The sequence below is a fragment of the Accipiter gentilis genome, chromosome 19 (genome assembly GCF_929443795.1).
Source record: "Accipiter gentilis chromosome 19, bAccGen1.1, whole genome shotgun sequence".
Taxonomy (NCBI): domain Eukaryota; kingdom Metazoa; phylum Chordata; class Aves; order Accipitriformes; family Accipitridae; genus Astur; species Astur gentilis.
Window position 1 is genome coordinate 6,387,895 of NC_064898.1, and position 23,457 is coordinate 6,411,351.

The 23,457-nt window shown below is 39.8% G+C and overlaps 1 protein-coding gene across 3 annotated transcripts in view; it reads left to right on the top strand.

The window, feature by feature from the left end:
• Positions 1-23,457, top strand: part of ATP8A2 (ATPase phospholipid transporting 8A2) — a 350,586-nt gene that overhangs the window by 216,172 nt on the left and 110,957 nt on the right. For all 3 annotated transcript variants that reach the window (XM_049823013.1, XM_049823014.1, XM_049823016.1), the window contains 3 exons: positions 18,647-18,721; positions 21,455-21,577; positions 22,302-22,380. In XM_049823013.1, the coding sequence (XP_049678970.1) occupies positions 18,647-18,721; positions 21,455-21,577; positions 22,302-22,380 (277 nt within the window). The remainder of the gene's footprint in view (positions 1-18,646; positions 18,722-21,454; positions 21,578-22,301; positions 22,381-23,457) is intronic.

The window sequence follows — 23,457 nt, forward strand, 5'->3', positions numbered from 1 at the left end:
TGCTGAAGGCATAGCTATGATTTACTCCTAGACTTTGATTATATCTATGTTCTTGAAGGTTTTTGCCATGAAAAGCAATGCCTGGCTCCCAGGCAAAGGATCCAGCGCGGTTTGTCACATTACTCATACGTGCTCTTTAGCAGAGACCAGCTATATCCACAATATGTAGGTCTGTGCTCACCTCTCTTCTAGGCATCTACCAAGTCTGAAAAATTATTTTCAGGGTATTTTTAATGTAAAAATATCTGCAATAACTTGATGGCTGTGTCACTGCTGTCCACATAGTGGTTTTAGCCTAATGGTAGGTATGTGCTGCACACAGAGGGGTGAGATGAGGTGCACGGTGTTACTATTGGTGGGTCAGTGTTGGAGAGAATTGAACTTGGCATGTTTTTTCCTGCATTATCTACAAAGAGAAATACCTGAAGCAAGTTGTCTACAGAAGTGGTACCTGCCTTTTTCTGTAAAGGGAACAAATACCGCTTTCCAAAAGAGAGGCTGTTGAGCTACTCTGTTTAGTGTGGATGACTGGGGACCAAGAACCCCGTTTGGACTAGGGAGCCGAGATTTTGACAGTTTAGACTTAGCCCTTGCACATTTACCTGGGCCAATTTGCCATATACAACACTGGTGATACTCTGGTCATGGCGATTAGACTTTATGGTGGCTTCCCAATATGTGCTCTGGCTCCCTAAAGGAATCCTGAATGGTGTCTGCTTTGCCCCAGAAAGTACTGAGCTCACTAGTCCTGTCCCCGTCTGTTAACAAAATGTATTTGCTCCGATGTCCTGGAGATGAGCAGCTGTCTATGTGACCCAGCATCCACACAGGTGTAATAGTATATTCTTCGAAGGTCTTACAAGGATTCATTCGTATGGATGGTTGCCTCTGAAATGCAAGCTGGGTGTCAGACTTTTTTCCTACTGGGATACAGCTGGCGATGATATACAGCTCTGAGTGTTCAGGTTGTTTTGACAGGAATTGAACCGAAATTACTAAGCTTCTTAATTTTTGGTATCTTTCTCTTACTTTCTCAGGTCAATAGCTTGGAACATGAGATATCAGTGGCCACCACTAATGTGTGGAAAGTTCTTTTCTAGCTCTGATCTGGCCCCAAAGCTGTAAACTTGAATTCCTAATTTAGAAGAATACTTCTTTATGTGTCAGACCCATCTGCATTCTAGACAAAAAAATTACTGGGACTACAACAAAGAGCTGCAGGATGCAGCTTGTAGCATTGCTCATGCTCTGTCCAGAAGTACAACAGCCACGTTAGGAAGGGGAGAGCAAGCTGAATCTGTGAGGAAAATACCATATTTATTGTTTGGAGGAAGATCGGGGCAGTTCCCTACTACTCCAAAGTGCTGTGCAGTGGTGGCATGTTATGCCTCAGAGCTGCCTGCCCATCCTTCTGCTGTATTTTTAAAAGTTTACCTAAAACCCAATCTCTTCAGCAAAGATCTTATTCCATAATGTCTTTCAGTGCACTAAAGGATTTAACCAATACTGTTCAAAACTGATAACGGGAATGCCTGGAGGATGACAGATTGTCACCCGCTGAGTGCGTATTTTTAGTTAGAATGAGTCTCTTTAGAGCCCAGGGGTCTTAAGAAATGCAGGAAACTTGAGAAGAAACTGTTATCCTGGTTAAAGTCTACAGGAAAGCAAGCTCATTGTCTTATTTGTGATAGTTTTTATCATGTTACTCTTGTTTAGAGATCCTCCTGACCCTTACCTTCAGGAGGGTGTTTTCCAGGGGGTCATGGCTTATGTCACGATTATGAACACAATTCAGAAGTGTAGCTTATGCATCAGTAGTGTTGGTGTACACTTGTCCATCTTTCCTGTATGAAGGGAAGACAATCTTGTTCTGCACTTGATTTTTCTCTAAAGTTATTCTTACTGGCCTACCACAGGTGATCCTTTTTTCTTTACGTTATTTCTGTGTTTCTGATCTGCTTGTGTTGCTTGCTCTTTCTCTCAGAACTTGTTATAAAGTTGTTAGGGATTTACGTGCTGTCTTGTATCATTTATTTCTATAAAATATGAGCACTGGAAATGGATGAGTAACAATCTTTATATTCCCCTTTAGTCTTCTGCTGCAATGTCACTGCAGAATTGAAAGGTTAGAGTGAAGTCCCAAATCTGTCTCAGGCTTGGTGTCTTTGGACCTGAACGCAGATTTGCAAACTGCCAACTGATTGGGGGGCACCTTGTTTAAACAGGCAATTCATAAGCTCTAAAGGGAAAGATTTCAAATATATGAAAAGAAGAGAATACAGTAAAATTATTCTTATAGCTTACCCACAGAAATATATAAAAATGATTTTTTAAATAGGTTATAAATGATACATACCATATGTGGTTCTCTTTTTCCTTAATCTACAATTTACAGCATGGTGTTCCAATAGAAATTTGTGTGGTGTGTAATACAATGTATATACTGAAGCTCTGATTTGAACCTGAATAACCTATACTGAGTTTGATCGTGTGTGTATTAAAATGGTTTACAGTAAGTAGTAATCAATCATAATAAATGGCATATGTTGATATGAAGTTGTAACTCCGCGCAGTGCCCACAGCAGTGTTCTCATTTGAAGTAACCTATTGCAGTTAAATTGAGCACTTACACACAATTGGCTGAATTTAATTGACTGGCTGTTCGCTGTTTGGTTTCATGGTACCACACAAGCTCTGAGTACTGGAGTCTTTGAAAAATGAGGTGTCCAAGGTTTTGAGCTATTTATCTGTCAGACATGGTGAGGTGAAGTGTAGAAGACCTTTAGAGAAAAGACTGAGAGGAAAAAACAGTTTTAAATCACTCCAGGGAGAGCTTCAGAAAAACAGAACCCAAACCAGTGCTTTTCTATTTTCAAAGCAGCATATGCAGGCGTAGCTGCATGAGTCTCATTAAGTTCATTTGAATCGTGCAGCTAAAGCCCCATGCAATGTTTTGAAAATGTAGGAAATAAAAATGGTCTTAAACCAGACATCGGGGCTTCTATCCAGTTTTCCGGTGATAATGTCTGATGCATGCCGTTAATAAAGCATCATCCATGGGCTGAATTATTAAACTATAGAATTCTTTGCATGAAGGCTTATAAGTCAGTTTTATTTAAAAAACAAAATAAAGAAAAAGCCAAAAACTTCTGTGCCCTCTTCAGCAACTATTGCTAACCACAAGGTTCTTTTCCTTTTGAAGCGTGTTAACCTCCTCCCCCCACTCCACTTCTCAATTGTCTTTTTGAGGTTTTTCCCCCAAGTTCTCACAAGGTACCCATCTGAAGTCCATATTCTGCTTCCTACTAGAGAGTAAGTGCCTTCTATTTGCTGGTTCCTTTAACTCAGGTGAAGTTCTATATGATACAGGTACCAGGATGAGAACAACACACCTTTTCAGAGGTGAAGACGCTTTGCTGGTTCCCTGTCTTTTGTATTTTGATGCTGACAGTAAGGTAGCAATGTTAGTAAGTTTAGAAGCTTAATCTTAAAAAAATTCTTAGTAGCGAGAAAGATGATCTAATTAACTAGTTCTGTAGGTGAAGGTTTTTGAGTGAGGTTTCATTTTGCCTTCGAATATCAACAACTGAGCTGTGTGTAGTTAACAGGTTATTTTAAGAATTCCAGAAATGTAAGTAGCTTAGTCATTACTCTGCTGTAGACTCAAGTACGTTACCATTTCATAGGTGTTATCAGTTTGACAAGGGTTCTGTTTTGCCTTAATCAGGTATAAGTGTGGGAGGAATTACTAAAAATCTTATTCGTGAAAAGATGAGCTACTTGCTCTGCTTTTACACAACTGTCTTCTGTAGGTTTTTGGAACACTAGAATCTAATAACTTGCCTGTAAAATCTGTAATTTTGGGAAGCTGATGGCAATGCATGCAGAGCAAGCTAAGTGAAATACCTCTGTAATGGCTTTGGGCAAGTAGAAACACTCTCAGCTCTGAGAAGTAGCCTGCCTGCAATATGTTTTTGTGACGTACTTGTGTTGTTTTTTCTAAACTAGCGAAGGTATAAATTATTTTGTAGCACTGGATTTGCTTCAAGATATATGGTTCATGTTTGTGTAAGACATTGGAGTTGTTGGTTGTGACTCTGAATGTAGTGCTGTGTCGAGGAGAAGCATTGCGCTGTATTAGAAATAACCTTGAAATGTTTTAAAATTTCCATACAAAGCGAAACAACTTTTCCATGGGCTGTATGTGGTACCTTCTGAGAGACCTTGACACTGAGTGCAATTAAAACCTGTAACTACCAATATTCTTATTTGTCTTCTGTTAATTTTGGGGGAAAACTAACATAGCAGTTTTGAGTACAGTATCTTGTTTTAAATACAATTTAACCTGCAGATTTATCCATAAGAATGAATGTGAGTTTATTTTACAGTTCAATACTGTGCATACGTATGTGATACTGTGAACTTGCCATGTAATGCTCTTTATCTGGTGTGTGGGTGCTTTGTTCTCCATTTTTTAATCATAGGTAAATGAGAGTTCCCAACGCTTGAAAGTATTCATATAAACTGATATCTTCAGAGAAGCACCCTGTTACTTGAAAAATTACACAACGGTAGCCCTGGTAACTCCTCACTTTCTTAAATCTCTGGTTGTATCTCTGACACTGGGCAGAAGGTAAAAGCTTTTATAGAATACAATAACCTGTTTTCTCATGTGTGGTCTGTTTCTCGGTATCTGAGCTTGAAGTCTGGAAACGTGTAAAATGGTTGCGCTGTAGTTCCGGCGCCAGGGTGGTGATTTCAGCTGAAGGGTGACATAACTTGTGCTCTGTTTCAGCAGCATGAAAAATATTTTGACCCAAAAGAGAGCATGTTTGGTTGTGGGGTAATTGTGATGATTAAAATCCAGCTGCTGTAACTTACACTTTAGGAAATATTTCTTAACTTGTCAAATCCTCTTCCCTTCAAGAAGAAAATATTCAGTAGTCTTCAATTAGGACATTGTAGTATCTGAGCCAAAGAAACGTGTTCGTGCTAGAACCTGATAGTAATAAGACAAACAAGGTAGAGAATAGCTCCCCGGGAATGACTGAAGGCACTGAGGATGAAACATTTTGTGTGTCAGCCCCTTACAAGGGACTTCCAGCCTAGTGCAGCCCAGGAATTAGCCATGTCGTACATGTTCTGAGGCTGGGGCTTTTCCTCTGTGTGCTATTTTCAGCACTGATCGACGGGGAAAAAAACTTTGAGTGGCAACTTTTGAATGGCAGGATGACTGATGCAAGTGACCAATTGCCATCTTAAAATTATCTGGAGAGCTAACATTTTGACAGTGGAAATGGATTGGATAGTAGTTTCTGGGGATTAAGCAAGATTAAAAGAAAATTTGGGTGTTAAAAGCATTAATTATATTTAACATTTTACCTGAAAAGTGCCTAGGTTACTATGGGTAGAAGATCTGATGTGTATTCTAGATGCATTTCCCCAGAAGCAGTTAGATGTGGCTGTATGTGGTGGTACGTTCTCTGTTGTTAGAATTGAGCAACTGAGACGGGTCCTAGTGTAAAGTGGTTTAAGGTTTCTTCTAATATTTGAGTAGTGCAAGCAAAATAATAAGCTTTTTCCCCCACCTTTCAACCTTCAATGCCGAAATTCCCGAGCCGTGAAGCGAAGGCTATTTCTGACATCCTCTTTCTCCTCATATAGTCATCCAAACTCTAAACAAATGTTCCCTTGCTTGCCATACAGGCTTGCCTACACAAGGAAGTTACAGTGGTTTAACTGCAATGTGATTGTAAATCTACTTAAATTGGTTCCAAATGTTCTGTGAGCTCTCTAAGCCTGATTTAAACTGAAATGATAGCCTGGGTAGGTTGTTCTGCAGACTTAAAACCTGCATTTTGAATTAATTGAGTTTATTGTTGTGCTATGGTATGGAAGACTGTCTTAAATGAAACATTAATTTACTGTCTGTTGTGATATCCTGTTCGGAGTTGAAATGACTCTTTCTGAGAAAGTGTTCCTGAGTGACTGGAGGATGGGAGAGCCCCATGCAATACGAGGGTTGTTTGCTTTGTTTAATTCCAGATGGGTCTCCAGTGTCTTTTGAGGGAGCAATAGCTATGCTGTGTTTTTCAGTTCTTCCAGAGAGCTGACTATTAGGCTTATGGATGTGGACTGGCTTGTGTCCGTATTGCTCTGTGTTAGCACCTGGAGGAGGAGTAGATTGACTGTCCTGTGGCCCTTTGTACTTGGTCTGAGTAGACCAACTGTGTGGGGGTTTTTTTAAAACGCTGAAGTGCCTTAAAGAAGGAGGTCTGTGCTTATAGTATTGATGAGGTCTCATGTTGTGGATATAGGGCAAGATAAAAGGATATTTGAGGGTACTAAGTCTGCCAAGATAGCTTAAAGGACTGCATGGGTTGAGGGTGCCAGATTTCAGACTAGCTGTGGGCCGTATGCAGTGAAAGGCGTTTCATAGCTTAAATGCTTTTGCCACTGGAGAAATCTTTCTGATGCCTAGATTAAAAGACTACTTGTCTTACCTCATAGCAGCATTGTTTAGAACAAGTATTTTTTCCCCGTCCTGGCCTGAAAACATCTATACGTGATCTGGGGTACCACTGTTTCATATATATTGGTTACCAGCTCTATTCTCTAGGAAGAGTTGGTAAAAATCTGTTGTTACCAAAGTGTTCGATACTGCTTATTAAACAGCGTGTCGAGTTGTTGAAATTTGTGGAGAGGCGTTCCTTCAACCTTACTTGACTCACTCGTGTCCTGTTCATAATGTTCCTTCCACTTGCTAGTCAGGTAGGTCCTAAAAAATAAACCTGGCAGCTGCTGCACTAGCTTTCTGCCTCACGTAAAGGTTCGCACTTGAGCTCAGTGTTTTGAACCCTACCTAAAACTCCTTGCCGAAGGATGTTGTGTTGCAGGATGTTTACAGGGGCTTAAGTGGAAACAGGAGAACCACCAAGAAATAGAGCTGTTGCAGGTTGCTGCATAGGCAAGGTACAGGAGACTTGGAAAATCCACAAAGCTGGATAGTTGCAGATACTGGGTGAGTACCTGGAAATTGGGTGGTTAATACTCTTCCCTAGGGCTTGGCATGTGTGCACTGTTAACGATGGGCAACTAGCTGGGGTGAGCCATTGGCCTGAATGGGTATGACTGTCCTGATACTCTTACGCAAAGTTACCATCTGTAGTTCTTTCTGAAATTGAGGTGCCCCTTCAGAGAGCTGAGCACTTTCTACAGTAACCAAGATGTTATGAGGGCTGGTACATGCTTCCAAGGAGAAAAGAAATGGTAATGTATATGACTTCAACAGAAATCTCCCCATAGAGCTGATGACTCTTATCTCCTGGTTACCTTCAATCTACATAGTGCTGTGCTGGTTCTCTCTCTCTCTCAGTAAAGGTCTTAGTGTGTCTTAACTCAGGTGTTAAATGGCTACATTCTGCACCAAGGAGAACTACTTTTCTAAAGATTTATGCTGTTCCTATCTAGAATGAGGGGAGAATGCAATAGGGGGAAAATGGTTACTATGATTTATTTGGACACATTTTCATATAATACATGGCTTTTGTAGAAAACAATGTCTTTTGGAGCCTCTGCTGTGTTCTGAAGACGTCACTGTTGCAAAATTTTATTCAGAGGGAGTAAATATGCATCTTCTCTGCAATTAATTCATTTGGCTTGCAAATGGAAAACATCTGTCTTGCACTCTTTAGGTGCTTTTCCACACCCGAGTCTATTTCTGAAGTACAGCTACTGTTGGAGGACTAGAAGGAATTTGTACAGCAGCTAGAGTCATGCTGTTCTGTGTAGATCAAGTCAATCATGGTAGGGATGCTTTCTGTGCATGTTTCCCTGCCTCTCACTGTCTGCTGTATTAAAAGTTAGCAACACTAGTGCTCTTTGCTGTAGTTAGTTTGTGGAAATTCTACTCGGGATATAAACTGACTTTCTGAAATAACTTTGGGATCTTGTATAAATAGAGTTTTTACAGTTCATATGTATTTGCCTAATTTTCAAGTAAGCTTGTGGTTAGTTTTTCTTCATAATTTTTTGTTCTATGTTGTGTAAAAGATGACAGATACATATTCTCGGAGTTGCTGCTTAGAGCATTGCCTAAGCTGAAACCTCATTTGTAGACCTTATTCCTGCGAGTGTCGCCTCAGGTGCCACCTTGGATTTTCATTGTGTGTAACCACTTAGTCTTACTGCGTTTTTGTGGAAGTTGGTTAAAAGCTACAGAAACCAGAGGTATATCCCTGGCCCGTGTTCAGAGGCAATTTGGCAGTCATTTGTCATTAAGGGTTTTCCCAGCAGGAGGGAGGTGGTGCGAGTTAGCTTGCTCTGCTTAAAAACTCATTTGCAAAATGCTGTGAAACTAAGAACTGGTTTACAGCAGGCATTGTCAGTCTGCCATAGTGTCTCCTTTACTGCCCAGCCTTTTTGGGAGAGTCATTCATAAAAAGCAGCAGTTTCCGCTGCTTGCTTGGTGCAGTGAGTGAGTGTATAATACCCTCCCAAAGCCACGTAATGAAATCTTGGATTGAATTCAGGAATCACGTGAATGCATTGCTCCTGTGTAAGAACTTCTAGGTTTTTCTTGTCTAAGGTATTTTTCCTAGCTCCTTTGATTTTCCTTTGTACGCAGCTCTATCAGAAGATACAGCAAATGCTTTAAAGGCACACCAAGAATTTCTTTGTATGTATTGCAGTGAAAGAAAGCTAATCGCTTTCCGAAAGAAGTTCAAACATTATTTCTTTAGTGAGAACTACATCAATAAGTAATTTACCATTGAAATGATTGCACGTCCTTACTATGTGCTGCATATTTTGGCAAAAGATGTTTAGGATCCAAGTCTTTTAGCTTTTGCCAGCATGGAAAGGAATGTATTTAGATTTTAAATTACCAATGTTGTGTGTATTTTCCACGTGAGAGAAGTGGCAAGGAAAGCAGGGGAGAGACCTTTTGTGAACTAGTCTTGGAGCCTTTAGGGAAGGCGTAGCATGTTTAAAAGCAACTGTGTAAAACAAAAAAAAAAGTTCTGTCTATTTTTAGATTGTCCCACTGACCAAGAAAATGGTTGTGTTAATAAAAATGGAGCAAATGTATGATAAGTACTAGGGAGCTTTTTCAATTGCCTCATGTGTCCTGGTAGTTTTGTGCTAGAATGCTGTCTCTGTGCTGTGATGCTAATAGAGGTGTGGGTAATGAGAAGATGGGCTGCTCCTGGATTAACCACTGGGAAGGTTTATTCTTGTCAGTATGACAGAAGATGAGCTGCAGTTTCTGTAGTGGTCTGGCTTTTTTGTTGCTAATTTTGCTCTTTTCCTTGGGTTCCAAGCTGTCAGAAAGGGCTGAGAGAGACTAATTTTTATTTCATAGGGAGGAACAGGGGAAAATAGACTTGCAAGGGGAACCAGGCAGTTCATGTAGCCATAATAGGGGATCCTAAGGGGACTGCATTTCCAGACCTAAAATGACCTTGCTACAGAACTGCTCCTGTTACACTTAATTCAGCAGCTCTGCGGAAGGATTCCTTTATGTGGTGACAAGAAAAGCAAAATCTGTGAACCTGCATTTATAAGCGTAACATAAGGGATTTCTGCAAATAAAAGTAAGAAGGGAAAGGATTGAAGTGAAATGTCCTGTAAAATAAGAGCTGAATAGTGACAGTCAGGGTCTCGGTCACTATCAGCTTTATTCAGTCAGTTCTTGGAATGCATTTGGTCCTTGGGAATCTTAAAATACTTTTGCTTATGGTAGGACATTGCGTAGGTTCATATCCAAGATATAAGAATGCACAATTGTATTTTAGCTACATTAGTAAATACTGATCTCCTTATCACTTTTATCCTAGTGCCCTTTGCACCGTATGCAGGTATAAGCGAATGCATTTGTATGTGGATTGGGAACTCCCTGCTACATTAAGCTACATGTAGGCTAATGGAAACAGCCAGCTCCATAATGCTGTGGGAAGCAGCAAACTAAGAGCAAAAAAAGTAGTACCGTTTTCTTAACAAATTACAGCATTCTATACAGTCCCTTTTCTAATTCAATTCTATCTTCCTCCATCCTGATAACCTCTACCCCCAAAGGGTTAGTGCTTCTAGATTCAAAGAAATCTTTGCTGTATGTTCCGATGTTCTTTTGATGCCATCCCAGGGTACTACACGAACGAGGTCTGGCTTTGGGATTTTGTTTTCTTTCAGCTAAGTGGAGGTAGAAGCAGGATACTATGACTTCAGAGAAACAGATTGTCACTTCAGGGCAAGTACCTACATGTACATGACAGAACGTGTTACAGTAAGGCCACCTCGAGCTTGAGTGGGACCAGGTGTGTTCCACTAGTGTCCCACAGAGATACAGCTCCACAAGCTATAGCGTCCCAATGTGGGTATTTAGATACTGGTTTTTGACATTTCTACTCTCCCCTTCCCAAATGCACACAATGTTGAGGTTTTTTGTGCATTTTGTGTGCTAATTTCTGGGGCCAGATTTGTTTTAAAGCTTCTGGTCTCTGTATGCTCTTGTTCTGGTATGAGGGGTGTTGAAACATTTTGTTGTTAGAGGTCTGTGATAATGTGCTTTATTTAGGCTGCAGTGAGCTTTAGTGCCCATCCCAGGTGTGAAGAGTCTTGCTGGGTTTAGCCTCACTTTTGACTCATGGCATTATCAGGCTTCACTCATGAAGCGCTGTGTGTTTTGTTGGCTTTCCTTCTGCTTGTACATCCAGTACCAGACTTGCTGGCCTGTTGATCTTTTCTGTAGCTGTTTCTGTGTTTTTCTTCTCTTTCATTGTCCTTACTTGTGTAATAGTAGTAGCATCCTCTTTTTTTTTTCCCACAGTTCCCTAAACTTCTATTTCAAATACTGCTTTTCTTGCTTTCTGACGCAATTTTTGATAGTGGATTCTAAGTGCTTGGCAAAATTGCAGGTGGATAAGCTGCGTGAAACTGTTGATGTTCCCTTCCTTATCTGATAATATAAATAGTTAAACTTACGTCTTTTTTATCCATTTATTTCAGCACTAGAGAACAAATTAAGAATAACAAACCCAAAGCACTTCTATTACTTTATAATTGGTTAAAGATACCATTTAGCTTCAGAGAAGCCAGCAGGTCATTTATAACCATGTAATAGCTCGTCCTTATCTTTTTATGCGAGATGTGGATCAATACACAGTTGTGAAAGTTGTATCAAGACCAGTCTAGAGTGATTACATGCTGAGGAGATACCGTAACTTCTCATTAATACATGCCAAGCTATTAATATTCATATTGTACTTCTTAGTTCCACAGTGATGTGCTAGTACTCAAGGGCAGTTCAAGAAGTTGATCAGGCAAATCTGGGAGGCAAAAAAAGAACACCACCAAAAAAAACCCCAAAATGTTAACATTACCGAGTTGTCTCCAACACTGCAGTCACTGCTGCTGTGTGCATAAGCATGTCTTCCACGTTGATGGAAACCTTTCTTTACAGCTGTTCTTTTTTTGCTCAAGAAAGGAGTGTTACCAGTAGGGTTTGCTTTGTATAAGAAGGCTGGTGGTCCCGGGAGTTCATAGCATGAGTTTCCACTGCTCAGCAGCAGACAGTGGCCTGGCATGATGTTTCCAGCTTGCCAACCAAGCAGCTGAGCCCACCTCACTCCTCAAAAAAGGGATGGGAGGAGGACGTAGCCAACAAGCTCCTGCCTTGTTTCTTCTTGCCTGGCGTCTTCCAGCCTTCTCAGCCTGACTTCCAGCCAGAGCAGGATGCTCTGCTGGCTTTGTAGGATAATGATGGGAGACTTCCCAGCGTCATCAGTCTTGATAGTCTTGCTCTGGCTGTGGTTTGGACCCCTTTGACCACACAGGCATGCTGAAACTCTGCATCCTCATGAGGCTTGAGTGAACTGGCCCGAGCCTTGGTTTTTTCCACTTGATTTTTAAAAAGTCAGTATGTGAGTACTGTCACCTCTAGGGTGTCACATATATACATGATGAGACGATTCTAGTGTAGCAGTGTCAGCTTTCTTGATACTCCAGAAGACTTAAGGAAGGATGAAAAATAAACTCAGAATAGAGCTGGCTCTGTTTCTACAAGGGAAATGTTCTGAGGAACTGCTAAGTTTAACCACATCTTTTGGCAAGTACATCTGCCCTTTGGCAACATGGGCCATTTCTAATCATGTTATCGTAGGCTTGCTTCTGCAGCAATTAGTGTGCTGGAGAAATACTAAGTCCCTGGAACGCTTCACACCAGAAGAGCTGGAGAAATATCTTGCCCTTTCTTATGAAACTTGGTTTCATAAGATGAAAAAAAAAAAAGTCAGATTACAGAGCTTTGTTAAATTTGTTCTAATGGGCTGCATGTTCATTTTACCAGTGACGTAAATATTAAATGCATAATTTGGCATACTGATTAGATGTTCATGTAATTCAAAGAACACAAAAAAAGAAAAACACCACCCCACTGTGAAGAGAAGGAGTTTGCATGGCCTGCTATGTTTTGTTGGGTATTTTTTTAAACACATTTATCAGTATATCAGGGTCAAATGTTGCTGGAAGAGGCAATCTTCTCATGTCTTAATGGCTAGGTCCTTTTATGTATACTGCAGAGTCATCTGCAGATGTATCTTTCCACAGTATTCAAAACTCCCAGGGCAAGAAACATGATTGCTATCTAACGATAACCACTGAGAAAAAAACCCAGAGGGTAGCTAATTCTTATTTAATTTTGAGGTCTTCGGAATTATTCTGAGGATTTAAACTGTAAGAATTGCTAGTCTGTGTAACTGTGGGGTGATGTTCCTCTTGCCCCTGAGGTCCCCTCTCCCTTCTGTTCTGCTCTGTGCTTGCCTCTCCTGTTGAATGCGACCTGTGATTTGGAGGAAGGATGTCAGCAGTTGATCGGTTAGAGAAGAGGAGTGTGGAAACAACACGTATAAGGAAGAAATCAAATTTTCTGCATATGCTTCTTCTATAAGCAGAGAAAGGACGAAGCTGATAAAACTGTGCTCTTTAGTATGCTGAAATATAAACTGTCTATCTGTAGTCAGCAATAGAAGTAATAACTGTTCAGGCTTAGTTAATAAATTAGTATTTAAGGCCAGGAAATCTCTCTTGTATTGGTTGTTTTGATATCTGTGTATCTGATCAAGCTTTGCAGTAAATGTATGGGGGGGGGGGGTTTAATGAGACAAAAGCAGCATGAAACTTTAAAAATAATTGCTAACACTTGGGGAGAAGATGGGAGATGATTTTTAAGCTTAAATGGGCAGTTGTTTGGGGTGTGCAAACCTAGAGCAAATGCTTTTCAAATGAAAAACATCAGTCTGTTTTTCAACAAAGAGTTAATAAGACTGGGGGGAATAAGAGGAGCGAGGGAAATATTCTTTGGCAAATCAAGTGAGTCTCAGGCAGCCATGCCTACCCTGTCAATTTTTATTAATAAAGCTCTTTACCTATATTATAAAATTGGTGCTGTACATTCTCTAATGAAGGGATTATTTTAAGGCTGTGTGCATTTGGACAGGAGTAAGAGCCCAGCATTGAGAGAGACATCTGTAATGAGAGATTTTTAATCGGGATACATTATTAATGAACTGCACAGGAGATGCACAAACCTGCTTTATTAGGCAAACTGTAAATGAGCCTATTTGGTAAGGACACACAAAATGCATGTGTGCTGAGAGAGGATATTTTAAGAATTTAACTCATTTCTGAATAGTAAAGGCATCTAGTCTGGCTGTAATTGGTGCCTGTGGCAATTGTTGATACCCTGACTACATTAGCTTTCTGTGCCCTTTAGCAGCATTGGGAAAACATTTCTAGTACTCATTAAGCTGTCTATTATCAAGACTTCATAAATATACACATTTAGAATAGATGATTTGCTATCCCAGTGCCTTAGAGCACTTAAATAAATTAGTTCCTGCTATTTCAGGCATTAATGTTGTGGTAATTATGCATGAAGCAATAATGCAATTAAAATTGCCTTCCAACTTGCTCAAGTGGGAATATTTTTTGAAAATAACACTTGATCTTTTCTCAGAAGATACTCTAGAGCAGGTGGATGGGCTGTGTGGCTCAAAATGGCAGCGCGGAACTGTTTTTCCTCGAGATCCTCAGTTTGCCTGCAGGTCAAGTCAATATTAACCAAGTATTACCATCTGTTGGCTTTTGTTGACCTCTGGAAGGAGGCAGCAGTCTGGTTGCCGCACCCCCTCCGCCTTCTCTAGTGGCGAAGTGCCCACATCACAGCTGGCATCAAGTGTTTCAGCAGTGGATTTTTTATTTAAAGAATACGGCCACACTTCAAGGCAGGAAACATGGGCTACAACATGTTTGCAACATAGTTCCACTTTCTTTGTGCACAATACCTCCTGGTTTCAGATCTTTGCAATATCTGGTATAATAAAGCTCAGCAACATATCAACCCAGATTTCAGCCTTGGGTCTGAATTTCTTTACGTTTAAATTGGACCTCTTGTTCCTTGGGAGAAAAATATATATATTTTGTAGCTGAGTTACAAATAAGCTTTTCCAGCTTTTTGGCAGTCAGGTAATAGTTAAAGTGAAAAGGTTTCTTTTTTCCAGCCAGAAAGGCAGTTTAATAACTTTTGGGTCCATTTGTTCATAGCAGTGCTGGAGTTGAGCCCTGCAAACCCCTGGAGCTTGGCAAGCCAGGCAGACTTGGCAAGTTTTCCTACCAGCTTACCAAGTCTGAGTCAAGCATGGGTTGTTGCAACTTCAAATACATTTAGTACATTTTGTTAACAGGAACATTGAGGTGGAGGGGTTGTTTTGATTATTTTTTTTTTGTTGTGTGGTTTGTTTTGGGTTTTGTGTTTTGGTGGTTGTTTTCCTTCGCTGACCTTAAAGAATACCATACTCTCTCTGCACACAGCTGGTCCTTAAACCATGCATGACAATTTAAGGCTTGTGTTAAATCTGAAGTGAGTGCGTACTTTGCGCATAGTATCTGATTTACTCTTGACATTAAGATACCAAGGAAGTATATGACGTTCTTTCTGTTGATTGGCATTTAATAATGTGAATCTCTGGAAAAGATAACCACAGCTGTTATTTACAGTGCCTCGTAACTGTTACAGCTTTTGCCCTCTGTTTGGAGCATGTGGTGCATGCAGATTTGCAGAAGCATTGGGAATGTTCTCATTTCTAGTTTTCACCTATATGGATCCTGCCAAAAGAAAAATAGCTCTGATTTGGTTTTTGAAATAGCAGAACATCGAACTTTCTGAATGTTAGTTCTTGCCCATCTAAATCATACCAGCCTTGAAATAAGGAGAAAAATTTTCTTTAGAAAATTCTTTCAGTGTGGAAAGATGCTGCAGAAGACTAAAGATAGTGGCACCTAGATACCTGTTTACCACAGTCAGACGCATTCCTCTCAATGTTCTCTTATAGTAATTGATTAACCTCAAGGTGGTTTTAGCAGGGTCTTTAATGAATTCTGCATCACCCAATTGTGGCAGAGTAGGAACATTGAGTAGAAAGAATTGGGTTGTTGAGGCAGTATTTTTCACTTGTACTTTGACAGTCTGCTCCTTTGTGAGGCATCTTAATAGCTTTGCTTTTTCCAGGTTTTATATGATTGTATCTTCACTTCATTACTGCTAATACTTTTGTTGGGAAATGTGAATCTAAGATGTTAGCTTTGCCTGGTTTCGGGCTTTTCTTCTAGTCACGGGCCAGCTACAGAAAGCCTGGTTGCTTTGTTTTACCATCTTGATGGAAAATCAGAACAGTCTGTTGCTGGAGGACTAGTTGTGGGAGGCTATGGTTTCAGAAAGCAATGGTTTCCTAAGTAGCGTGAGCCAATGTCATAAAAGGCCTCAACATTTGCTACCAAACCTTTGAAGTTTGCTTTGCCCAGTGGGATCTAGAAAACTGAGCAGAGCACAGGCGGAGGTTGCCAGCTAGGCAGACAGGCTTCTGATTTGTGAGCTATTTATGTTTTCTAGGATTGATGCCCTCGTTCATAGTTGCAATTAATTGCAAGAAGCCTGGAGATGGTAAATGCCTAGATCATCATTGCTAAGTGTCTGGGAGTATGCTTGTTTAAAGCTCTGTTTCTTCCTAGGAGAAGCAGCCCTCAAGTTCCTTACCTGACAGCCCCAAATTAATTGTGGTTTCTTTTTGGGACCTCAGGCTTTGTGCCGCAGATCTTTCATATCTTTCATTTGAAGAGCTGAGGCATACAAGTGGTGGAAACTCTCCACGTGTGAGAGTAGTCTGTATGCTACTTTGGGCCATTAATTGAGTGATTAGAGTGAGATTTAGAGAGCAGTGATCATTCAAGGTGTCAATACAGTAGAAGTGATGAAAAAAGTTGGGATGTACAATTGTCCTTGTTCTGGACAGAGCTGGGGAGTTGAACGCTTAAATGCTTATTTAATTTCAATTAGTGCATGACCGACAATGTGAAAGAGGAAATTTTTTTAGGAAACTGGAGAAATATTTTGCAATTTATACTAGGGTGATGCGTTTCAGCTATATGGAAATAGAATGAAACTGCTGGCTTTTAAGAAAGCTTACAAGGGCATTTCTAAACTACAGGCTGCAAGAAGAGCAGCAGGTGTAGAAAAGTGCAAACTCTGAATAACGTAGGGTGAAAGTGATAGAAATTCCCTATTAGAAGGAGCAGCTGAAAGAAGGAGCAGCTGAAAGTTTAAAAAACTGTAGGAAATAAGTTTAAATAGCTGGCCTACTGTGCAAGGCATATCTATAAGCAAATGAGTTGATACCAGTGTCATTGATTCTCGCTTGAACAGTGAGAGTGCATTAGAATGATGATTCATTTTAAACAAGAGTAGTGGCACAACAGAAGTAAGAACATCTGTAGAGGTTCAGAATAAGAGTCCAACTAACCTGGTTTCTGATCTGCTGTGAACAGTGGTAGTTCTCTGGCAGACTCATCTGCTGTCCAATTTTCATTCTGTGATTATTGTTTTGCCTAATTGCTTTTTGCATCCACAGCATCGTCTGGCAGGCAGTTCCGTAGATCAACCATGTATCGTGTGAAAACATTTCACTTTTTGTTTTTGTGTAGCCTGTTAATCTGGCATCTTGCAGCAGTGCCTATTTGAACAGCTATTTGTTATTCTTGTCAATCTTGTAAATACTTTAATCTTCCCGTAAGTCGCTGATGTCCCATACTGAAGAGTCCCGGTCTTTTTACATATTGCATCTATGAAAACAGTTGTAGGTCTTGATGCAGTCTTGTTATCTTCTCTTGTCTTCTTTCCTAATTATTCTATATCCATTTTGGGTGGGAGCGGAGAAGACATCCGATGACATACAGTTAACTAATTATCTGAAGTGTTTTGCTAGTACACTAATACTGTGCAAGTGAGCCAGAGAATAAATTATGCTGGTAGGAGAGTGCTGCTCTGTATGAGTGACAGAATGGTGTCAGAAAAGGTGCTTGGCAGTGAGTTCCATGGGCTCTGAGGCGGTGAGAAGGGAATAGGCGCCGGCATCACTTGACTGCTCTGCAATACCTAGTGCATCCAGTGCAGTGTGAACTTGTCAACTAAATGCAAGACAAAACATTCTGAAAGGGAGTGGGGAGGGGGAGTGTTCCCACACGCAGTGTTGAATTACTTTTGAATGAAGTGCTGTGGTGCAGTGTTGATTTTAAAAGGGGCTACAGCCACAAATTCACAGAAATGCTTAGTTATCTATTAAGTGCAATGATTGACATGCAAACTGTTTCAGGATGCCCTTAAACTGCTGATTATTCTTCCAGTTTCCAGTTTACTTGGGAAAAGTCCTTCCTAAGCTTCTTTCAATGCCCATTGACTAAAACTTTGTTCTAACCCAGTAAAGCAGCTCTTGCTTCAAAAAGCTGCTTAAATAAGATAAGAAGTAGTCTCAAGGGAGCTAGGTCCAAGGAAATGCTGAAAAGAGTTTTACCTATGCACTGCAGCTAACAGTGGTTTTCTGGGATTGTGGCATTACAGAATCCCCTTAGTTGGAAGGCAACTTGGAGGCCATCTAGTCCAACTTCTTGCTTAAAGTAGGGTGACCAGTGAATTCAAACCAGGTTGTTCAGGGCTTGCCCAGTTAGGTTTTGTAAACTTGTAAAAGGGTGGAGACTCCACAGCCTCTTTGGGCGACCTCTTCCAATGTTTACTTATTAAATTGATAGTTTATTAAACAGTAATATTTACATCATATGGACAACAAAATCATAATATGATTATTTAACTGATAAGTTGGTGTCGCTGGAATTCTGGGACTGTAAAAATAGGACACTAGTTAAGCACAGAGTCCATCAAAACATGCTTACCTTGAAAATTCTGGTCTTTGCCAACCATGATGGAAATGAGGCTGGCTTCTTGCTTCAAGCATCTTAATTTGCCAGCAATAAAGATTTTGGAATAGTTTGAGGCCATTTGTTTTTTTAGAGTAATGATGCAAATACAGCAAATTGCTCCATCACCTGAGTATTTTATTTTAAATAAGCAGTACTCTGGCACTATTTAAAATGTAAGACTTTAGAAGAGAGTAACTGCCTGGCACTGCTGATGATTATTTTTAGAGCATGACAAGCAGCTGTCTCCAGATAGTGGTCTGTGTTCCACATCCTTCTCCTCTGCTGTAAATGGAAACATGTACTGCAGTAGTAATCTAAAGCTTCTTGTAACTTGTCTTTGTTTCAGCTTTGGTTTGCTTTCGTTAATGGATTTTCTGGGCAGATCTTATTTGAGCGGTGGTGCATTGGTCTGTATAATGTGGTAAGTGCTACATGTTTTGACTTGATAGTGCTTGTTAGACTTCTATGTTATTTTGTTGTCCCATTTCTCACAGGTAACTGTCTTGGATGTATGTCGGGAAAGGTGAGTTCATTTGTAAAATCCATTTTGGATCCGTTCTGAGGTAGGAAAAAAAAATTCATTTTGGATAGTGTTTTGGTCGCAGAAATAGATTTCAGAAAATGCCTTGGAAATACATGTTTGGCCTAATATAACTTCCATAAAAGTTATGCACCTTCTAGATGGGAATTTAATTTCCTCTTCGAGAGCATATTCACTCTTTTATACTGAATATTTTGCTGACTGTTCATGTTCAAAATAGATATAGAGTCTTAATCTTTGAGTTTTGGTTTGGCTTTTTTTCCTCAAACCCTGTAACAGATGCTCAGAGAAGTGTCATGCAGATGTTTTGGGTTGACCTATGCTACGTTAAGTACAGAACGGGAAGTAGCATCGCTGTGTCACCAGCATTTTTCACTTGAACCAAGAGCAGGATGTGTCAGTCCAGGAGTGATTTCTGATTTTCGCTGCGCTCTGCAGAGTCCCGCACTGTGCCATGTGACTTTATCACTTGAATCAGTAATACTATTTAATCAATAATATTGAAGTCTGGAGGATCTCTGGGACCAAGTTCCACAGCATACCGTAGACCTGTGCTGGTGTTTTCAATGGTGTTACCTTTGTAATGTTACTGATGAGTGGCCTGGTGTCTGGATTTCTAAGCCATTAGGATGCTTTGTCAGTGTTGAAAAATCCTTTGCATTTCTCTTCGAAGAGAGGAAGTTTAATTTTTTTGTATTTTAAGGCGACTTATTCCAAATATATGGTAATACAGAAAAATCCAGCAAATTATCTCTATCACTGAGTGGTATTAATAGAAACACTTAACTTCTGTCACGTTAATCTTAAAAATGATGGCACAAACCCTCATATTCCGTAAGATTTCATGTTCTCTGTGGAAGATACTTATTCAGGGATTTTCTACTCCCTTGATTCTCTTCACCCTAATTTCCTGACTGTTACTCAGTTTGTCATTTGTGTTTAGATATTTGCATCTATTATCTTTAAACCTGACTTGATGGATCTACCTACCTTACATAAAGCTCATGGATGAAACTCATCTTCTAGAATCAGTGATGTAGAAACTAACCCTTGTTTTATAAGGTCGGTATTTTCTAAAATTAGAACCGGCTGCATGGACTCATGAAGAATCAAGTGCTAGTGGGATATTGGGGACTTCCACAATTTGAAGGGGTTAGATTTTTTTAAGTGGATTTCGCTCTGTCATTCTCTTCTCTGCTGATTAACCCCTTTATTTCATTAGTAGTCTCACTAAAATATTAAGTGTAGGAAACCATCGGAGCATCGTAATTCCTGCTTTTGCACTGGTTCATACCGGAGGTTTACCTTCATAAACAAAACCACTAGAAGATTTATTCAAGTGAGAGTGTAAATGCCCCATAAGTATGGGAAACCTGGGGAAGTACCTGTAAAGCTGTGTGAGAACATGCCCTTTTTTGAACTATATTGGACCAGTGGTCTTAGTTTCAGTTCCCTACCCCTAGCCTGCTGTTATTTTAACCATCTAGTTTATCACTTCATGAGTGAAAGCAGCACGTTCTCCATTGGATCTAGGGATGTAATTATTGATTCTCACTAGTCTCTAGTCCTTTGTGTTGCTCTTTTTTCTACTCCCTGACTGCTGCTTGCTGCTGGTGGGAACCACAGCCCAACTTTTGCAAACATGCCTACGTGCTAGGAACAGTACGTAACTTCAAGCTGCTTCTTAACTTCAAGAACACTTCTCAAACTGTTAAAAATACGTGTTTGTATAGGACTAGAAATGATTTTTCCGATATAAACTGTTGATGTAAAAGGAAGTGAATGAAGCTTAGCGTTCAGGCATGCACACTGGTATTTTCACTCTGTGCCTGCACTGCAGACTGCATGAAACATGGATACCCAAGCTGGCTTTAAATGAGCTGTCTCAGATCCTGGAAACACTTTAAGAGCAGCAATATGGGACTCGGCAGAGGCTTATTTACTCTGCTGCTGGCAAAGTGTCCTGCTGCCTCTCCTGGAAAGCTTCCGACGCTTGGTCATCTAAGCGTCTACCCATAGCACAGACACGTACTGCAGTTAATTTCTTCCTATCGGTTCATGCCTGCCTGGAGAATCCCCAAAGTTCCATAATACAGAATGGCCCTTGTCTTACAGTAGATATTTTTTTTTCCTTTTTTTTTAAATGTGATTTCCACATTTGCGTTGTCTGTAAACTTAGCTTTGGTTAAGCATATTACATATTTAATTATGGCTACAACTGCAGGTTTATTTGAACCCATTCCCACAAGGCTTTTTTGAAAAAGGACGTGTTGTCTTTCCTTTGTAGTCTGATGTGTTTTACCCTTGCTAGATTAGCTGGTACATCAGAAGCTAATGATGCTTAACTTCTTGGGTTTAAGCTAATTGGTTAATAGTCTGAATTTTCTTTCATGTTTCTTTTGTTCATAAGTCAATATTTGAGAGTTATGAATTGCTGAAATTCATGTTTGGACTTGTTTGGAGATTGGAAAATTATGTCAAATAACATGCTAGTTGGTAATATGTCTTCACTGAAGCCTGTGGGAATTTTGCTATTGTCTAGATACTGAAATATTATCTGAGATCCACTTAAAAGTAATAGCTGCTTTTAATTAGTATGTGCTTTCCTTGCAGATTTTCACAGCGCTGCCACCCTTTACTCTGGGAATTTTTGAACGATCGTGTACTCAAGATAGTATGCTTAGATTTCCACAGCTATACAAAATTACTCAGAATGCAGATGGGTTCAACACAAGGGTAAGGAAAAGTCTGTTTCTTTAAGAATAACCATACATATTCTGATTTTCCAGGTCTTTCTCTTTAGAAAATAACTTATTCCCTACTGTTACTTTTGCTTCATGCTAGCCACTGAGATTAAGATTGTTCTGCCTCCACGTTCTTTTCAAGGGATTAATTTTTTTATTAAAAAAAAGTCCTTTTCAAATAAGGATTTTCTGCTATGGCTTCAACTGAAACTGGTCCTGAAATATCCATAAATTTCAATTCAAAGTAAGATTTGTATCAGAGTATGACTTTTCAATTCACAACTACTGATATGTAAAGCTCTAGTTTGTGCAAAACAGCATTATCTGTAAGTGGAACATTGTGGGGCACAACATATTTGCCCGTTAAAAGAAAATAGAACATGTCATAGTACTGAGTCAATCTTTTAATATAATTCTTTGAGGTAATTAAAGAAGGGTGACTCCATCTGTTTGCTGTATTTTGGTAAAGATCTTAAATTGCAAGCATGCTTGCCTGTTATATTTTAAGTTGTTAGAATAAAACCATCCAACTGGACCAGTGTTCTCTTGTGAAAGAGCAGAAATTGTAGGAGCAAATAGGTCCTGCAGAAGTTTAGGTATTTCACTTCAGGACAAACGTTGTGTGACTTTTAACTACACAATGAGATGTTTGTTAGGAGTTAGAGAGAGGTCAAGAGTTTTGGACTTCACTGACAACTTGGTTTGTTTTCCCTCAGGTTTTCTGGGGTCACTGCATCAATGCCCTGATCCATTCCATCATTCTCTTCTGGTTTCCACTGAAAGTGCTGGAGCATGGTAAAGGCTTCTTTATTTCTTCCATCAGTAACTGATGTTCAGTCTCAGAGAGCCAGTGTGTTTGCAGAACAGGAGGTCGTGACAAGTCCCAAGAAAATAATGCTGACAGACAGCTCAATAGGCTGTAGCTGCTGAACTTGGCTAGTTATCTAGTGGCTTTCAGAACTTATTCTAATTTAACATAATTATTGTTCATATAGTGAGTTTAACACGTGAAAAATTAAACTGCTGCTTTGCCAGAAAGTCTTAGTGGAATAGTGAATAATGTTCTGTAAAATGCCTTTTTTTTTTTTTTTTTTGGTAGTGGGTTGAGATCTAAACTTTTTACTGTATAATGTCCTTACAGCAGCTATATTACAACCATTTGCTTTCTATCTTGTTGGACCTTTCCCATTCCATAACACAGTACTGTAAAATGTAGGATAAAATAGAGAGATTTCACTACTGTTGAAGTCTGTGGAAAAAATTAATTGGCTGGAATGGAAGTAGACCAGATCAAGAGTCAGAGATATTAGGGAAATGAGACTTTTTCCATGTACAAATTAGTCTTACTGAATCTTGCTTTCCATGAAAGGTAATGCAACTACATGGTATTTCAGGGAACAGTAAATCCCATATGGTTCCTACCTAGCTTTGCCATATAGTTGTGTGGGCAGGAAGAGCCATGGGAAATCTGTTCTTTTACTGTTGTAAGAAGTAGGACTAGATCAGATGAGGAATTTTGAGGCAGGGGTGAATAGTATTTATCTAAAATAATGAATTTTTCAAAACTGGAACTCCTTCCTGGAAAACACTAATTTCAGGACAACCTTCTCGGCTCCAGGATGAATTAATTGGGGAGGAGGTGAATGAAAATGGAAAGGGAGAGAAGATGAATGCTCACATCAGAGGCATGATGTTAAAGATACTTGTGAGAGGCAGGTTCATGTTCCTCTACCTGACTAAAGTGTCAGTATCATATCCGCAGTGGTGGCTTCACATGTGGTCTGATGGACAAGACAAGAAAGGGACTTCCCTTTCCTCCATATGTGGGCTGGGAGCTCGGTTCAGTTTTGGGGAGAGAGTTTTCATGGTTGA